Here is a 15,229-nt window from a genome sequence, read left to right on the forward strand (position 1 = left end):
TCATATTTGCAGTGACTTCAATGTCCATAATGTGGAATGGCTTACCCACTCAAATAAGACAGATGATGAGGGGAGGTTGTCATGATTTTGCCATTGCCTATGACCTCACTCAGATTGTCCACGAACCCACCTGTGTGCCTGATACTACCGGTCAATATGCAAGCCTTCTAGACCTTTTTCTCACAACTTCCCCTGAGCTATGTTAATGTTCCGTTCTATCTCCTCTGGGATCCTCCGACCACTCCATTGTAGCAGTTAAGATGAAAATGAAATGTGATAAGTTTTCAGACGTACCTCTCCACCGTACTGTATATCAATACTCTATGGCTGACTGGGATAGCTTCCGTACATTCATATCTGATCTACCTCTGCATTCCATGTTTAAAAAGGATGTGTCCTCTATAGTATCAGACCTGACTGAATGGTTAATTGTAGGCATAGACCAATTCATACCATCCAAAAAATTCCAACAAAAACCTAACAGCCAGCAATGGTTCTCCCCAGGATGTGCTGCTGCCATCGCGCACAGAAATCACTTGTTTCATAGCTACTAATGTAATAGATGTACCGAGACTAAAGCTGCTTTCAGGACTGCCAGCAACCACTGTAAAAGAGTAATAAAAAATGCAAGAGAGCTATATGCTCAGTCTGTTAAATACAAAGTAGCTGAGCAGCAGCTTGGTTCCCACCAGTTTTTGCAAATAGTAAACAGGATCCTGAACAGAAGAGTGCATTCTATCTCAACCATCATCAATGGACCTGAGGTCATCTTGTCAGCATCAGACAAGGCCAAACTATTTGCCAAGAACTTTGCAACTAATTCTACTCTATGCGACAAAGGCCATCAACTCCCCATATTTCCTCCTATAACAGACAACACACTATGCAACATACAAATATCTGTATGTGAGGTGGCCAAGCTAATCAAGAACCTTGATTCCAGTAAAGCAACTGGCCCTGACGGCATTCCAGTTATAGTGCTGAAAAAGCTCCAACCAGAACTTACCCCCCACTTACAAAACTGTCTAAGCATTGCCTTAAGGTGAAGTGCTTTCCAACACCCTGGAAAACCTCATCAGTATGCCCTGTATTTAAGAATTCAGGTGAAAAGTCATCTCCCTCTCAGTACAGCCTAATAAGTCTCCTGTGTGTCATGAGTAAGTTGTTGAAATCCATATTAAATAAAGAAGTAGTCAACCACCTCAGCAGAAACAACCTTCTTAGTGATATGCAATATGGTTTCCGCGGGCAGATCTACAGCAGACGTGCTAATGGTTATATCTCAACGGATTAGTGAATCTCTTGACAAAGGCTTCCTTTCCAGGGCAATTGCTCTTGACATATCTAAGGCCTTCGACAAGGTATGGCATAAGGGCCTGCTTCACAAGATTTCCAGCTACGGTATCACTGGAAATGTTTTCTCAATCATTAAATCATTTCTCTCTGATAGGTTCATAAGAGTAGTGGTTGATGGGCATAAATCAGAGGCTCACAGTATTAATGCTGGAGTCCCCCAGGGGTCCATCCTGGGCCCAACTGTCTTCCTGATCTACATCAATGATCTCCCAAAGCACATACTTAAATCATTCGTTGACATCTATGCTGATGACACGACCATCTATGGCAACACATCAAAGGCCGTAAATGACAAGGTTCTCTCTAATTCTCTCTCTTCTGATCTTGAGCGCGTGGTACAGTGGGGGAATAGGTGGCTGGTTACTTTTAATGCATTCAAAACCAAGCTTCTATCTTTACATCATAAACGCTCTGATCCCCATCTGGCATCAATTGAAATGGATGGCTCTCGTCTTGGGGAGGCTCCATGATCTGAAATGGAACACGTATATCAGGTCTGTTGCCAAGGATGCTGGGAAAATGGTGGGAGCCTTCTACCGCTCCAGAAGATATATCACTACTGGTTCAATTCTCTATCTGTATAAAAGCCAAGTACGTCCAAGGATGGAGTACTGTTGCCACATCTGGGCAGGAGCTGCTAAAAACAGTGTATCCTGCCTTGAGAGAGTACAAAATCAACTTCGTAGCTTAGTGAGGGATGCCCTTTTCTCTTCCCTGCAGCCTCTCTCCTACAGAAGAGACTTGCGAGCCTGTCTTTGTTTTATCGTTATTTCCAATGGCAAGTGCTCTTCTGAGCTCCAATCTCTCATCTCTCCCTCGCCAATCTTTCACGAAAAACACCCATCTGGCTGAAACTACTATCAATAATTTTCCCCACTCTTTATCTGTGCTTAAATCCAAACGTAGATTCCATGAGCAGAGCTTCTTTCTCAGAAGTGCACGACTGTGGAACTCTCTTCCGTTTGCCTGTTTCCCACCTGACTACAACTTGGATGTCTTCAAGTCCAACATAAACAAATTCCTGACAAACCGCCCTCTTAAGTAAGACACTCTATCAAATCTCCAATACTAATGATTACTACAATACTATCTCATTGATTACTGTACACGCAATAACCCTTATCCCTGAGTGGCCTCCGGGCCTTGATAAGTGGTGCCCTCCATGTAAACAAAAAAAAAAATATCGCAACAGTATGCGTGTTATGTATCTTAACTGCAGACAGGGAAAGAAGAATACAGGCTGCAGGGACGAGATGCTTTCAAAAGATCCTCAACATGTCATACATCGACCACATTACTTACTAATGAGGAAGTAAAGAACAGACTTGTATGAGCAGTCGGGTCATATGAAGATCTATTTACTGAAACAAATAATACCAATGTAATTGTCATTTTGCAAATACTAACATATCCAAAAATTACAGAAAACAATTGGGTACAAAAATAATTATTAATGAAAAGCTGTTATCAATAAAGGTTATATCGGGAATAAATTTTCTCTGACATTTTGAATCATGTTCATCATAGCTTAATTATCTGCATTTGTCCATACCTCACTCAGGATTGTCCGTGAAGATGTGTACAAGTGTCCTGTACATAGCCCTACTTGTGCAGGTTGTCCCATGTTTTGGCAACCTTCACTTGGGTTCAGTTAAATGATATCCACTCTTCCTGGTATGGATTAGAGCTTGCCCGAAGAGCCTTGTTATTGTCATCTTTAACAGACTTATTCCACCAACGCAAGTGGAAAGATGCAGATGTTGTACATCTGAGGCATGTGATGGTGGCAAAGCTCTTGTGAAATGGTAGTTGCTGCAGCACTTGCTGATGTCAATTTAGGGAATGGTGATTGTCATTGTTCTGCTTGTCATGTTTTGTCTTCGCTATCACCTTTTGACGAATCTGCAGTGGAGCAATTCCAGACAGCCTGTAGACAAATGTGGTCAGCAGTGGTAACTCTTTGCTGGTTAGTAATGTTAGAGTTCCCTAAATTTGCTCCATTCCTTCCTAATGCTTGCAATCATATTAGCACATACACTACCCTGTACTCCAATAGTATCACCAAGGTAATAAAACTTATGGATAGCCTCAGTTGGTTATATCAGTGGTTATGTATAGTTAATGTAATTGTTTTTATGTTTGTCATTTTTCATATTTTTTTTGTCTTTAGGCTTCCATCAAGAAACAAGTTAAAGTGATCCCAAATCTTATTTTTGCCATTGAAAGCTTTGAGAAATTTCTAGTACAATTGTCACAGAAATCAAAGGTAAGAGTGTACAGTTTCCTTTATTTTCTTCCAATTTAATAGTGTGTTAGAATTTGTCTCTTTTATTACAATACAAGGCTAGCCATTATAACCTGAAAGAACAGTTAGAAATGACTTATATAACCATACATTACGACCATGTAATCCCTACAGCCACCTACCTTGAAAATGTTTCTGTGAAACCTGATATAGTTATATGGAATAAGTCAGAAAGAGTGGCAACCTTGATTGAAGTGAGTGTCCCTAATGATGGCGGTCTGAACATAGCTGAAAGAGAAACAGACCAAATACCAAGGTCTCATGTATGATATGAAAAGAAACTGGAATCTTAAGGAGATATCAATCATGCCAGTTATTATATGTTGCAATATTTTGAGATTAATGGGGTATGATCCCACACAGTCGGAAGATTCTATTTATAAACGATGCTGCTAAGAACTGACGAATCAAATTAATTCACGTTTTGCTACCAACCAATCAGAAACCAGAATTGCTTCATAAATATTAAACCTTTTCTGGAGCAATTTCACATGTTCTTTCCCGGGTTTTGACACGGTAAGAATATTTTGCTCTGTGGAACTGTCTACTACAAACAAGTCACCTCCCAGGACTTGTGTGTAACAGCGAACCATCTGAAACTCAAAATGGCTTACACTCCTAGAGGTTATGGGCCCAGCGTGCATATTTATTTCAATGGATCCGAATCAAAATTCGAATTGTGGCAAGTTAAATTTCTGGGATATCTACGAATCCAAAAGCTACACAAAGTACTACAAACACAACCTGAAAACAGAAACGACCCCGACTTCATTGAAAAGAACGCAACTGTCTTTGCAGAATTAATACAGTGTTTAGATGACCGAAGTCTATCACTGGTAATGAGAGAAGCCCTGGACGACGGCTGCAAAGCATTAAACATATTGAGAGAGCATTATTTATCGAAAGGAAAACCCAAAATTATTTCTTTATACACTGAACTGACCTGTCTAAAACGAATGGAAGACGAAACTATTACTGAATATATTATAAGAGCCGAGACAACTGCAAATTCTTTAAAAATGTCTGGTGAAGTTATAAGTGACAGTCTGTTAATTTCCATGGTCCTTAAGGGATTACCGAGTGATTTCAAGCCATTTACCACCGTGATAAACCAGAAAGAAAAACCCATGACTTTTAGCCAATTCAAGGTAGCACTCAGAAGTTACAAAGAAACTGAAAAAAATGATCACAGAAAAAAACGAATCCACAAATATCATGAAATTTAAAAATACACACATAAAAACACCAAAATCGAATTATACCCATGCCAGGAATAAAAAACGCAACTTTGCCAAAAGCAAGTTTTTTCCTAAGAAAAGTACAAAAATTATTTGCTATAATTGTGGACGACCTAATCACAAGAGTTTCCAATGTAGATACAGGCCTCAAAATGGCGACTACATTAAAAATGTAGAGAGCTCTGTTAGCAAACATACATTTTTATTTTTGTGTACATTTAATGCGTCAACAAACAATAATAATTTTCTTGTCGATTGTGGGGCCACGGCACATGTGATTACAAAGGAATCTGATTTTATCAATTTTGATCCCAACTTTAAGCCACAAAATCATTTTGTAGAACTAGCTGACGTGAGTCGAGTCAATGATATCGTTTTGAAAAGAGGCAATGCGAAAATCTCGCTATAAAGAACAATAAAGGTGAACTGTGTTTTTGTATTCTAGAAAACGCTCTTCTAATCCCAAAATTTAAACAAAATATATTTTCTGTACAAGCTGCCACAAAACAAGGTGCAAATATAAACTTTAGCCCCAATAAATCAAAACTGGTATACCCGAATGGAACTGTATTCGACATTAAAGAAAATGGAAGACTATATTATTTAAATAGCGTAGTCCCATCAAAAACCGCCTGCCATGATCTACAGACATGGCATAAAATTCTTGGACACTGTAATATTCCTGATATCAAAAAGTTGCCGACTGTAGTTGATGGAATGCAAATACAAACATCAAAAACCTTCAACTGCGACGTCTGTACGCAAGGGAAAATGACAAACTATCAAAACAAGATACCAGACAAAAAGGCCAAAAAAATCCTATCAATGGTGCATTGTGACTTAAACGGTCCTATAGAACCGATGGCCAGAGAACATTATAGATATGTGTTGAATTTCGTAGATGACCATTCAGGTTTAATAATGGTTTACTTTTTAAAGAACAAATCTGATACCCTGCTAGCAACTAAGAAATATCTGGCCGACATGGCCCCCTACGGTGAAATTAAGTGTATTCGCTCTGACACCGGTACCGAATTTACCAATAAAGATTTTGAACTTTTATTAATTAACCATCATATCAGGCATGAAACATCAGCTCCTAGATTGCCACACCAAAACGGGACTGCTGAACGTGCATGGCGGACACTTTTTGAAATGGCAAGATGCCTACTCATTGAATCAAAACTCCCTAAAAACCTCTGGACATACGCACTTATGGTGGCAGCCTATATACGCAACAGGTGCTTTAACAAAACACTTTCTAAAACTCCATATGAATCTTTCTGCGGTAAAAAACCAAATTTAAGCAGAATGCATATATTTGGTTCAACTTGCTTCGCATATATAGAGAAAAAGAGTAAATTGAATATTAAAGCCGACAGAGGTATATTTCTTGGATACAATAAAAACAGTCCAGCCAATTTAATATTTTTTCCCGAAAAAAATAAAATAAAAAGAATCGGGTGTGTAAAGTTCACAGACACGTTTAATTTTACAGACGAAAACCCGTCATATGAAGAGGATGGAATTATATTACATCAAATAATTAGAACAAACGAAAACAATAAAAATGATGGAGACGAGAGTGTCCATGATGATGATGATAAAGTTGAAAGATATCCCAAAAGAAATAGAATACGACCCGATTTTTTTGTGGTCGACAATATAAAGGATTATCAAATCGACTATTGCTATTCAATTGAAAATGCGCCAAAAAGCTTCAACAAAGCAATTAATTCAGAACATTGTGATGAATGGAAAATTGCCATGAAAAAAGAAATAGATGCCTTAACCGAAAATGATACCTATACGGTAGTGCCTCTCCCAAGAGATAAACATGTTATTTCTACCAGATGGGTCTTTACAAAAAAGACTACAGCATCAGGCGTAGAACAGTACGAAGCAAGATTTGTTGCTAAGGGGTGCTCTCAGATTTACGGTAAAGAATACTTTTCTACGTTTTCGCCGACCACAAACCTAACGACAATCAGAATTTTAATGCAAGTCGCATCACAATATGACCTAAACATCCATCAAATGGATGTAAAAAATGCTTATTTGAATGCCCCAATAGACTGTGAAATTTATATTACCCCTCCAGAGGGATTTATAATGAAAAATAAAAATAGCGTGTGGCGACTTAACAAGTCATTATATGGTCTAAAGCAGAGTGTTGGAACACAGTATTCCATGATTATATTATTGAACAACAATTTAGACAATGCGCTGTAGACCCCTGTTTATATACCCAACACAAAGACGATAAACTACTGATTTTGGTTTTGTGGGTCGATGATATTTTAATAGCATCAAATTGTGACATAATGTTAACTGATGTTAAGAACAAATTAAGTAAAAGATTCAAAATGATCGATTTTGGCAAAATATCCTGGTTTCTGGGGGATAGAATTTACTCAAAGCAAAGGACTTGTTACGATGACTCAATCGAGATACATCGACAAAATACTATTAAAATTTGGAATGGGAGAGTGCAAGAAACGCTCTACACCGGTCGAAAATGATATTAATAAAAATATACACACAGAATCTGAAATAATAAATGACAAAGAATACCGCGAAATTATAGGTAGTCTTATATATTTAATGACTGCAACCAGGCCTGACATATGCTATACAGTAACAAAACTGTCACAAAAATTATCACGACCGACAATGAAGGATTTAAACAGAGCTAAACAAGTCCTACGTTATTTAAAAGGAACTAAAGAACAGAAGTTAATATTTAGAAAATCAAGAAATCCCCTAAAATTAGAAGGTTTTTCGGATGCAGACTGGGCAAACGACGAAGATCGCAAGAGTGTATCTGGATATTGTTTCAGACTCTCAGAAAATGGGCCTATTATTTCATGGAAATCTAAAAAGCAACAGATTGTATCTCTCTCTACGTGTGAAGCAGAATTTATCGCGATCACATACACGACCCAGGAAGCACTCTACCTTAAAAATATCCTGAAGACTATTTTAGAGCCAGAATTAATTACAAGCCCCGTAGTAATTGTTATAATCAAGCCAGTATAGTGTTAGCACAGAACACGATAATCAACCAAAGATCTAAGCATATAGATATAAAATACCATTTCATAAAAAACGAGATAAAAAAGGAATCCATTATTTTGAATTACATATCATCAGAACAAAATATCGCTGATGTATTTACGAAACCGGCGACACGGATAAAGCTACAACGTTTTTTCTCAAAACTTGTTGGTGAATTCGACTGAATAATTTTTTTTTCTTCTTTCACTGCCCTGTATGTATATAGATTTCTACATATTAAAAATACAGACCAGCGAAGTTCCACTTATGAGAAGGCTCTTACTTTTTTGCATGAATATCAGCAGAAAACCCTAGGGGTAATGCTCAGAGTATATAGATTTCTATACATCAAAAAAAATAAATAAATAAAAAATAGTGCTGGACAAGACGTTAAACTGTATCCATTTTATTTGTATTAACACTTTAACCTACTAATGCGTAACTAATACTTTTGCTTAAAAAAAAAAATCTTTGTAATTTTCCTTTTTGACGTTTGAACACAATTAAAAATGGCGTCTTTTTAAATGCTAAAATTCTAAGATCCAAATGATTTCTAATTTTTGTTATGTCTAAGTGAATATAAAAATATATATTTATTTTTGAGCAGAACAAACACAAGGGACTTCCCCATTATAAAAAATAGAGAGGATGTTGCAATATTTTGAGATTAATGGGGTATGATCCCACACAGATTCTATTTATAAACGATGCTGCTAAGAACTGACGAATCAAATTAATTCACGTTCTGCTACAAACCAATCAGAAACCAGAATTGCTTCATAAATATTAAACCTTTTCTGGAGCAATTTCACATGTTCTTTTCTGTCTAGATACGGTAAGAATATTTTGTTCTGTGTAACTGTCTACTACAAACAAGTCACCTCCCAGGACTTGTGTGTAACAGCGAACCATCTGAAACTCAAAATGGCTTACACTCCTTATGAAGAAGAACCTGAAGTCCTACCTAACTAACATTCTTGGTGAACCACGCGCCAAAGAGATCCAGACAATTGCACTTAAGGAAACAGCGAGGATACTAAAAAGAATTTGGTTTCAATAAAAAGCAGGGCAATGTTGGCTGCCCCATACCCAACATTACAATCTTCAAAGGAAGAAAATTAAAAAAAAAAAAAAATGAGTTTGTTCCTAGGGGAGGTTGGAGTAGACCATTTACACCAATCCCATTCAGTATGGAGGTCAATATACATCCCAAATGAAATTTCTTATATACGATAACTAGCGGGGGTACCCAGCATTGCCTGGGTGTTTCCAGGTGTAAAAGAAGAAAAAAAAAGTGTTAGTAGTCAGGCAGGCTCGAACCCATGATGTGGTGACGTGAAGGCGGAAAAGAAAGTGAAAGAAAAAAGCCGATCAAAATAAATCTAGAGATGATGTCCCTTTGCAAATCGTAGATATTACAATCTAGGGAGTATATAAAAAGTTCTAAAGAATAGTCCCCCCCCCAAGAACGCCCGCAAAAAAAAGCTTTTGCTGGACATAGAGAAACGCGCACGTGCGCTTCTTTTACCTTTTTTATATATAGATGGATGGACGTTTATTAGAATAATGGATTAATGTATTTCAGAGTGATGAATGGATATATTTTTGACAGTGATAGATGGATGTATATCAATATTGGATGGATGTATATCAATATTGGATGGATGTATATCAACAATCAAAACAAGAAGTGTTTAATATCAGGAACTAAATCTGACAGATTACCGTTTGCTGCTGATTTTGAGTTACTTACTCTTCTGGTTTGCCATATAATTTGATGTCGAATTAAAAAAAAAAAAAAATTATTTACATCATCTTTTTAGATTAATTTAATGCATCAGCTACCCAAACTACCTATTGGGATAGAGGTCAACATACATCCAAGATCAAATTTCTATAGATTAAAATGCATTTTAGAATAATGCATGATTCACAAAATCCAATTTCAGCTAAGATTATTTTTTGTATAAACTGGACAAACCAAACCTTCAACCATATCGAATACATCTATTTTATAAATATAATTTAATTTTGAATTTAAATTTTAATTTTATTTCATTCTTTTCAGATTAACTTAATGGAACATGTAAAACCGAGTGTTGCAAGAGACTTCCGTATAAATGGTGCTGTGGTACGAGCTGCTCTTGAGGAACAGGGTAACCCTTCATCTAGCGACAGTGATGAGGAGGAGGAGAAGGAGGAAGAAGTAAATAATAATCAAGAGAAAGAAAATGATGATGCTGACGAAGAGGTAAGATTTTTCCTAATGTGCAGTTTACTGTTTTAGGATATTATCTGGTTCTTGTTCAGGCCCCCCCTCCCTCCCAATATTTAAAAATAAAAAAATAAATCTATAATATACGTACACATGACGAAAGAAAATATATTCCAAAAATCACATTAATTGATCAAGTTTTTTTTATAAGTAAAACCATTTTTGAGTGATTAATGGGAGTTCATACGATTTGCAACAACGATCTAACAAGTTTGAATTATTGTTGAGTTATCTCTCTTTGTTTCTTGAGATTTTCAAAAGGTGGGCAAGACAGTTGTTCCTCGGATACTCATAAAATTTAATTTTCTTATTTAAAATAAAACTATTTGATTAATTTACATGAGTTTTGGAATATAATGTTTTCATTTTGTTGTGGATATGTACATCATACAATTTTTTATTTTAATTTTTATTTTTCAATATAGGACTATTTCTGAATTAGATCTGTCATCTTCACTTCATTTCAGGTTTCTCAGCATAATACATTCTGCAAGATTACTCAGCTTTAGTTGGTTAGAGAGAAACTTACATCTTTTAGGGTACGTCTTAAATGGAGAACCCTTTTCGTAATAATTGAAAAATGATCCAAAAAGAAATAACTATCAGTAAAAATAACTCCAGATAAAAAAGTGGTAGTATTAATCCAGTCAGGAGCTTTTTAACCTCAACCCCCAAATCAATAGAGATTCGATCATTCCTGTTATGACCTGGTCCCTGTTGATTGCGGTGTGATGCTAGTTCTGTATAGTTCGAGGAGGTTCACCATCCCAGGCTTTTCCTTCTCTCTTTGAGAAAAGATCAGTTTATTGCTGACCATCTGAGATGCCCTTACTGGAGAATGTTGATGGTGGCTGTCTAGGCACTTTTTTGCAGGCCAGAGTATCCCTCTTTAGGGGCGTTGCTTCTCAATCCCACTTTCTGACCCTAGTGTCCAAGTTCTTGCAGTAGGAGAGAACTAAATACCTTCAATTTATGTTTTTCCTTTCCTTGCAGAACATTCATAACACTCATCCAGCTACAATCAATGTGAGCAATTTCACTGTTTGTGCCGAAAACTAAATACAAATTTTCACAAAGTTTCTTTCATGGAATTGCCCACCTGTGGAACTCTAAACTGTGGGATTGCTTTCCAGCTGACTACAACATGATCATTTTCAAACCCAATGTCAACAATTTCTTAACATTCTCCTAAATTTCCACCACTACCAACTATTACGCTGTTGTCTCACTGAATCTTTATATGAGGCTCTATTCTATAGTCGGAGTGTCACATTTAAATTTGAGTTGACACTTTTTCTATTGGTTTATCACTCAATCAATTGAACTTATTTTATTTTTTATTTTTTTTTTTCAACTCTTAACTACTACTTAAGTTTGGTTGTTAAATGCACACGTTAACTTCATCTCCAGAATTTTTGGCTTTTTTTAAATTTTTATGTAGATTTCTTTTTTTTTTCCCCCCCAGAATGCTGATGATGCTGCGGAAGATGACGAAGCACCAGCTCGAAAGAAGACCAAGTATGATGAAAAGAAAAATAAAAACAAAAAGAAAAAAGAAAAATTCACGCATTTTTCAGCCAGTCCATAAACTTATTTTATCAAAATTTATTAACATAAATAAATCAAAGTATTGTTGTTTATTTTACAATTTGTTTTTTTCTTGTCATTCTTTTTAGCTTAGTCCAAGACTTGGATCAATTATACTTTATACAGCTAAATCCCACCCCTATACAGTGGAGATCCCTAGATGTAGGAGAGCTTTCTACTCCAGTAGTTTCTTCCCCAGAACCACTAGACTTTGGAATTCCATTCCAGCTCCCTGCTTCCCCAACTGTACTGACATGCAGAAGTTCAAGTTTAATGTCAACAGACATCTTACTGTCCAACTCCCTACATAGTACACCTGCAAATTAGGTCCCAGATAGTAGCCCCCTACACCAAAGTGGCAATGTGCCATTTTTTTTTTTTGTGAAAATGTAATAAAAAAAAAAATAAATAAAAGTGACCTTGTCTGTCTGTGTGTGGAATCATGTTTATCAAACTATTCTGTCAATTTTTGGTCTACAGACTTGAAACTTGATATATAGGAGATTCAGACCTGTAAAACAATTTTGATGCAGATTTTAGCTGGTAAAAATAGCTGTTAAGGGATCAAAATTGAAAAATTTGAACTTGGCAGGCATAAGTCAACTTACGGTGCTCCTCTACACAGGCGCAAATATACATTTATACGTTAAACTGCATTAATTTTTCAAGTTTAGATATTCATCTGATTTTAGATCATAAGAAAGCAAATACCACTGGAGTAGTAAATGTTTTGGTTTTGATTCTAGCTGATGGCACCCAACTTATATATTTTTTTAAACTTTTGAAATCACTACTACAGGGTGGAATGATAAATTTGTTGCCCTAAAGAAAACAACACTACAGCTTTATTTTAAACTTTTATTGAAAAAAATCAATTCAGATAATTTGATTATGCAGTAGAGCTGACGTCTATTCAATGTAGCCACTTTTAGCCTTAATCACCGCCTCGATATGGGTCTGGAACTGAGAGCATGCCTTTTCCACAAGCACTAGCAGGAGCTTGGCAAACACTCAGCAAATTGAGGTGATCAGGCTGGATTTGGTGTTGTGGGAGGTCATGTTGGTGATGTTCTCGACATATGACCAGACAAAGTAGTCCAGCGGGTTCAGGTTGGAGGAGGAGGGAATCGAGTGAGAGAAGGGTACAAAGTCGTAGCACTTCTTCTGAAGCCCAGTCTGCATCTCTTTGGACTTGTAAACTAGCGTCTGCCAGCAGCTACCTGATTGCACCAGGGCATCACCACACTCTTCAGCACATCCAGGTACACTTTATATGATGTGGCCCTCACTTGTAACCACACCAAAGACCATAACCATGGCCAGGAACTTTGTTTCCATCACTCTGGACATGTTCCTGTTATTAGTGGAAATCCAGCAATGCATTTTGAAAGTGCTGGCAATGGTCCTGTTGTCATAACTTGGATCGGTAGAGAGCATGAATTGTAAAGCTGCGCATTTCCGATCTCACTTGTTGAACATTGTGTCACTTTCAGCCATGATAGAAGGTTCCTATCACTTTTGGGATTTGTACACAACTGGCCAACTGATCCATGGTCTGCAACAAAAATAAGAAAACCGGTTTTCATCAAATGGAAATGGAATCATGTCGTCTTTTTTAGGATAACAATTTTATCGCTCCACCCTGTATATATTAGATACAATATAATGATTAATTAAAAATTGTCTCTATAATAATAAATACGAGATCTGCATAAATTGAAATATCATATTTAAGTGTATTTTATGACCGGATAATGCCAGGTGGCCTGCTAGAGAACATAAATAAATCAAAGCATTGATTCTGCATACTAAATGAATACAAAAAGCATTTATTCCAATAATTTCCAACAGCGAACTTCACTGCATTTCAAAATATCACTTACGCGTCGAACATGCCCGTCAAGACACTCTTTTAAGCATGTGTCTGTTGCCTTTCTGCTTTTTTGACCATGCGGCTATTTTCTCTCTCACCGCCCAAGAGTCAAAACATGTCCAATCGCTTCCTTTGCTTGATCATAGTCTTTTTTTTTTTCTTTTTCTCTCCTTAAATTAATGTCTGCAGGTGCATACTTGCTTAATTTGCATATCTCTAAAACGGTTGCTGCTGCTAATATTTTTACTACTCAGCTATCCTATGGCTGCTGCTGATTTTCTCACATGTGCCCATACATGTTACATTTTGGTGCATTAAAAATTTGTGTGCATATTTTGTTTTTATTTCAACCGGAAATCAAAGATGTTCAGTTATAAAATTGGGAGATAATGCATTGTACAAACCGATAATTGTGCACGTTATGAACTGGATTTCTCGTAAATATCCACTTGGGGTCGACTGGCAACTGACATCGCCATTCGAATATGTCAAGCATTTTTAAAAATGCTTGGAAATATTGTTTCAAGTTAAATTCAATTTTTATGACATTTTTGTTCATTAAATTGTTAGGTGAGAGTACAGAATAGTTAAAAACACTCTCCCATGCCCATGTTAAGAATGGCTTTCTAAATAATGTTATTTAAATGCGATGACATAGATGCACAAATACCCACCACTGTCAGTCCAGCCATACCGGACATTTATGATAAATTCAATTCGTAATATGTAAATTCAGTGTAACATAATTGCGTGCACGTGTGAAAATATCAGCAACAGCTAAAGATGGCGGCTTGTGATGAGATTAGCAGCAGTAGTAGTCGAAGAACGTGCATATGTAAATTAGTAAGTATGTGCAAGAAAAAAAACAAGAAAAATCAGAGAAAAAGGACAGCATGTGCTCGGGAGAGAAACAAAGTGGACGTTGAAGAAAATGAACGTGTAAAGTAAAGGCGAGAAATGGTTGGCTGCGGCTAGAGTGGGGGGCAGAAACAATTATATCGGTAATAAAAACGTTTGTTGAGAAAGAAAAAATGCTGAGCCGGATTTTTATTTATTTATTTTCAGTTTTATTTTTATAAATTACTATAGTTTTATTTTTATGAATTACTATAGTTTTATTTTTATGAATTACTATAGTTTTATTTTTATGAATTACTATAGTTTTATTTTTATGAATTACTATAGTTTTATTTTTATGAATTACTATAGTTTTATTTTTATGAATTACTATAGTTTTATTTTTATGAATTACTATAGTTTTATTTTTATGAATTACTATAGTTTTATTTTTATGAATTACTATAATTTTATTTTTATAAATTACTATAGTTTTGTTTTTATGAATTACTAAAGTACATAGTATGTTCGTAATAACAACATTCAATACGCCAGTACCTAAAATTGTTAAAGGTATAGAAAAGAACTATAGAAAAGTTAAACTTTGTGACATATGTCCATTCTATGGAGGTCAGGCGTGAACGAACACCCCATAATTTTATTATACCATATTTCTTCAAACTGAATCATAATTATCAAAG

At 36.0% G+C, this 15,229-nt stretch overlaps 1 protein-coding gene across 1 annotated transcript in view; it reads left to right on the top strand.

The window, feature by feature from the left end:
* LOC145283495 (Fanconi anemia group I protein-like) overlaps positions 1 to 11,879 on the top strand; it is a 143,147-nt gene extending 131,268 nt beyond the window's left edge. The window contains exons 31-33 of the mRNA XM_080132321.1: positions 3,527 to 3,622; positions 10,025 to 10,207; positions 11,697 to 11,879. Coding sequence (XP_079988447.1) covers positions 3,527 to 3,622; positions 10,025 to 10,207; positions 11,697 to 11,819 — 402 coding nt within the window. The 3' untranslated portion in view covers positions 11,820 to 11,879. The remainder of the gene's footprint in view (positions 1 to 3,526; positions 3,623 to 10,024; positions 10,208 to 11,696) is intronic.
* Positions 11,880 to 15,229: the final 3,350 nt, after the last annotated feature.

The sequence above is a fragment of the Euprymna scolopes genome, chromosome 8 (assembly GCF_053919585.1).
Source record: "Euprymna scolopes isolate OS-2025 chromosome 8, ASM5391958v1, whole genome shotgun sequence".
NCBI classification, from domain to species: Eukaryota; Metazoa; Mollusca; class Cephalopoda; order Sepiida; family Sepiolidae; genus Euprymna; species Euprymna scolopes.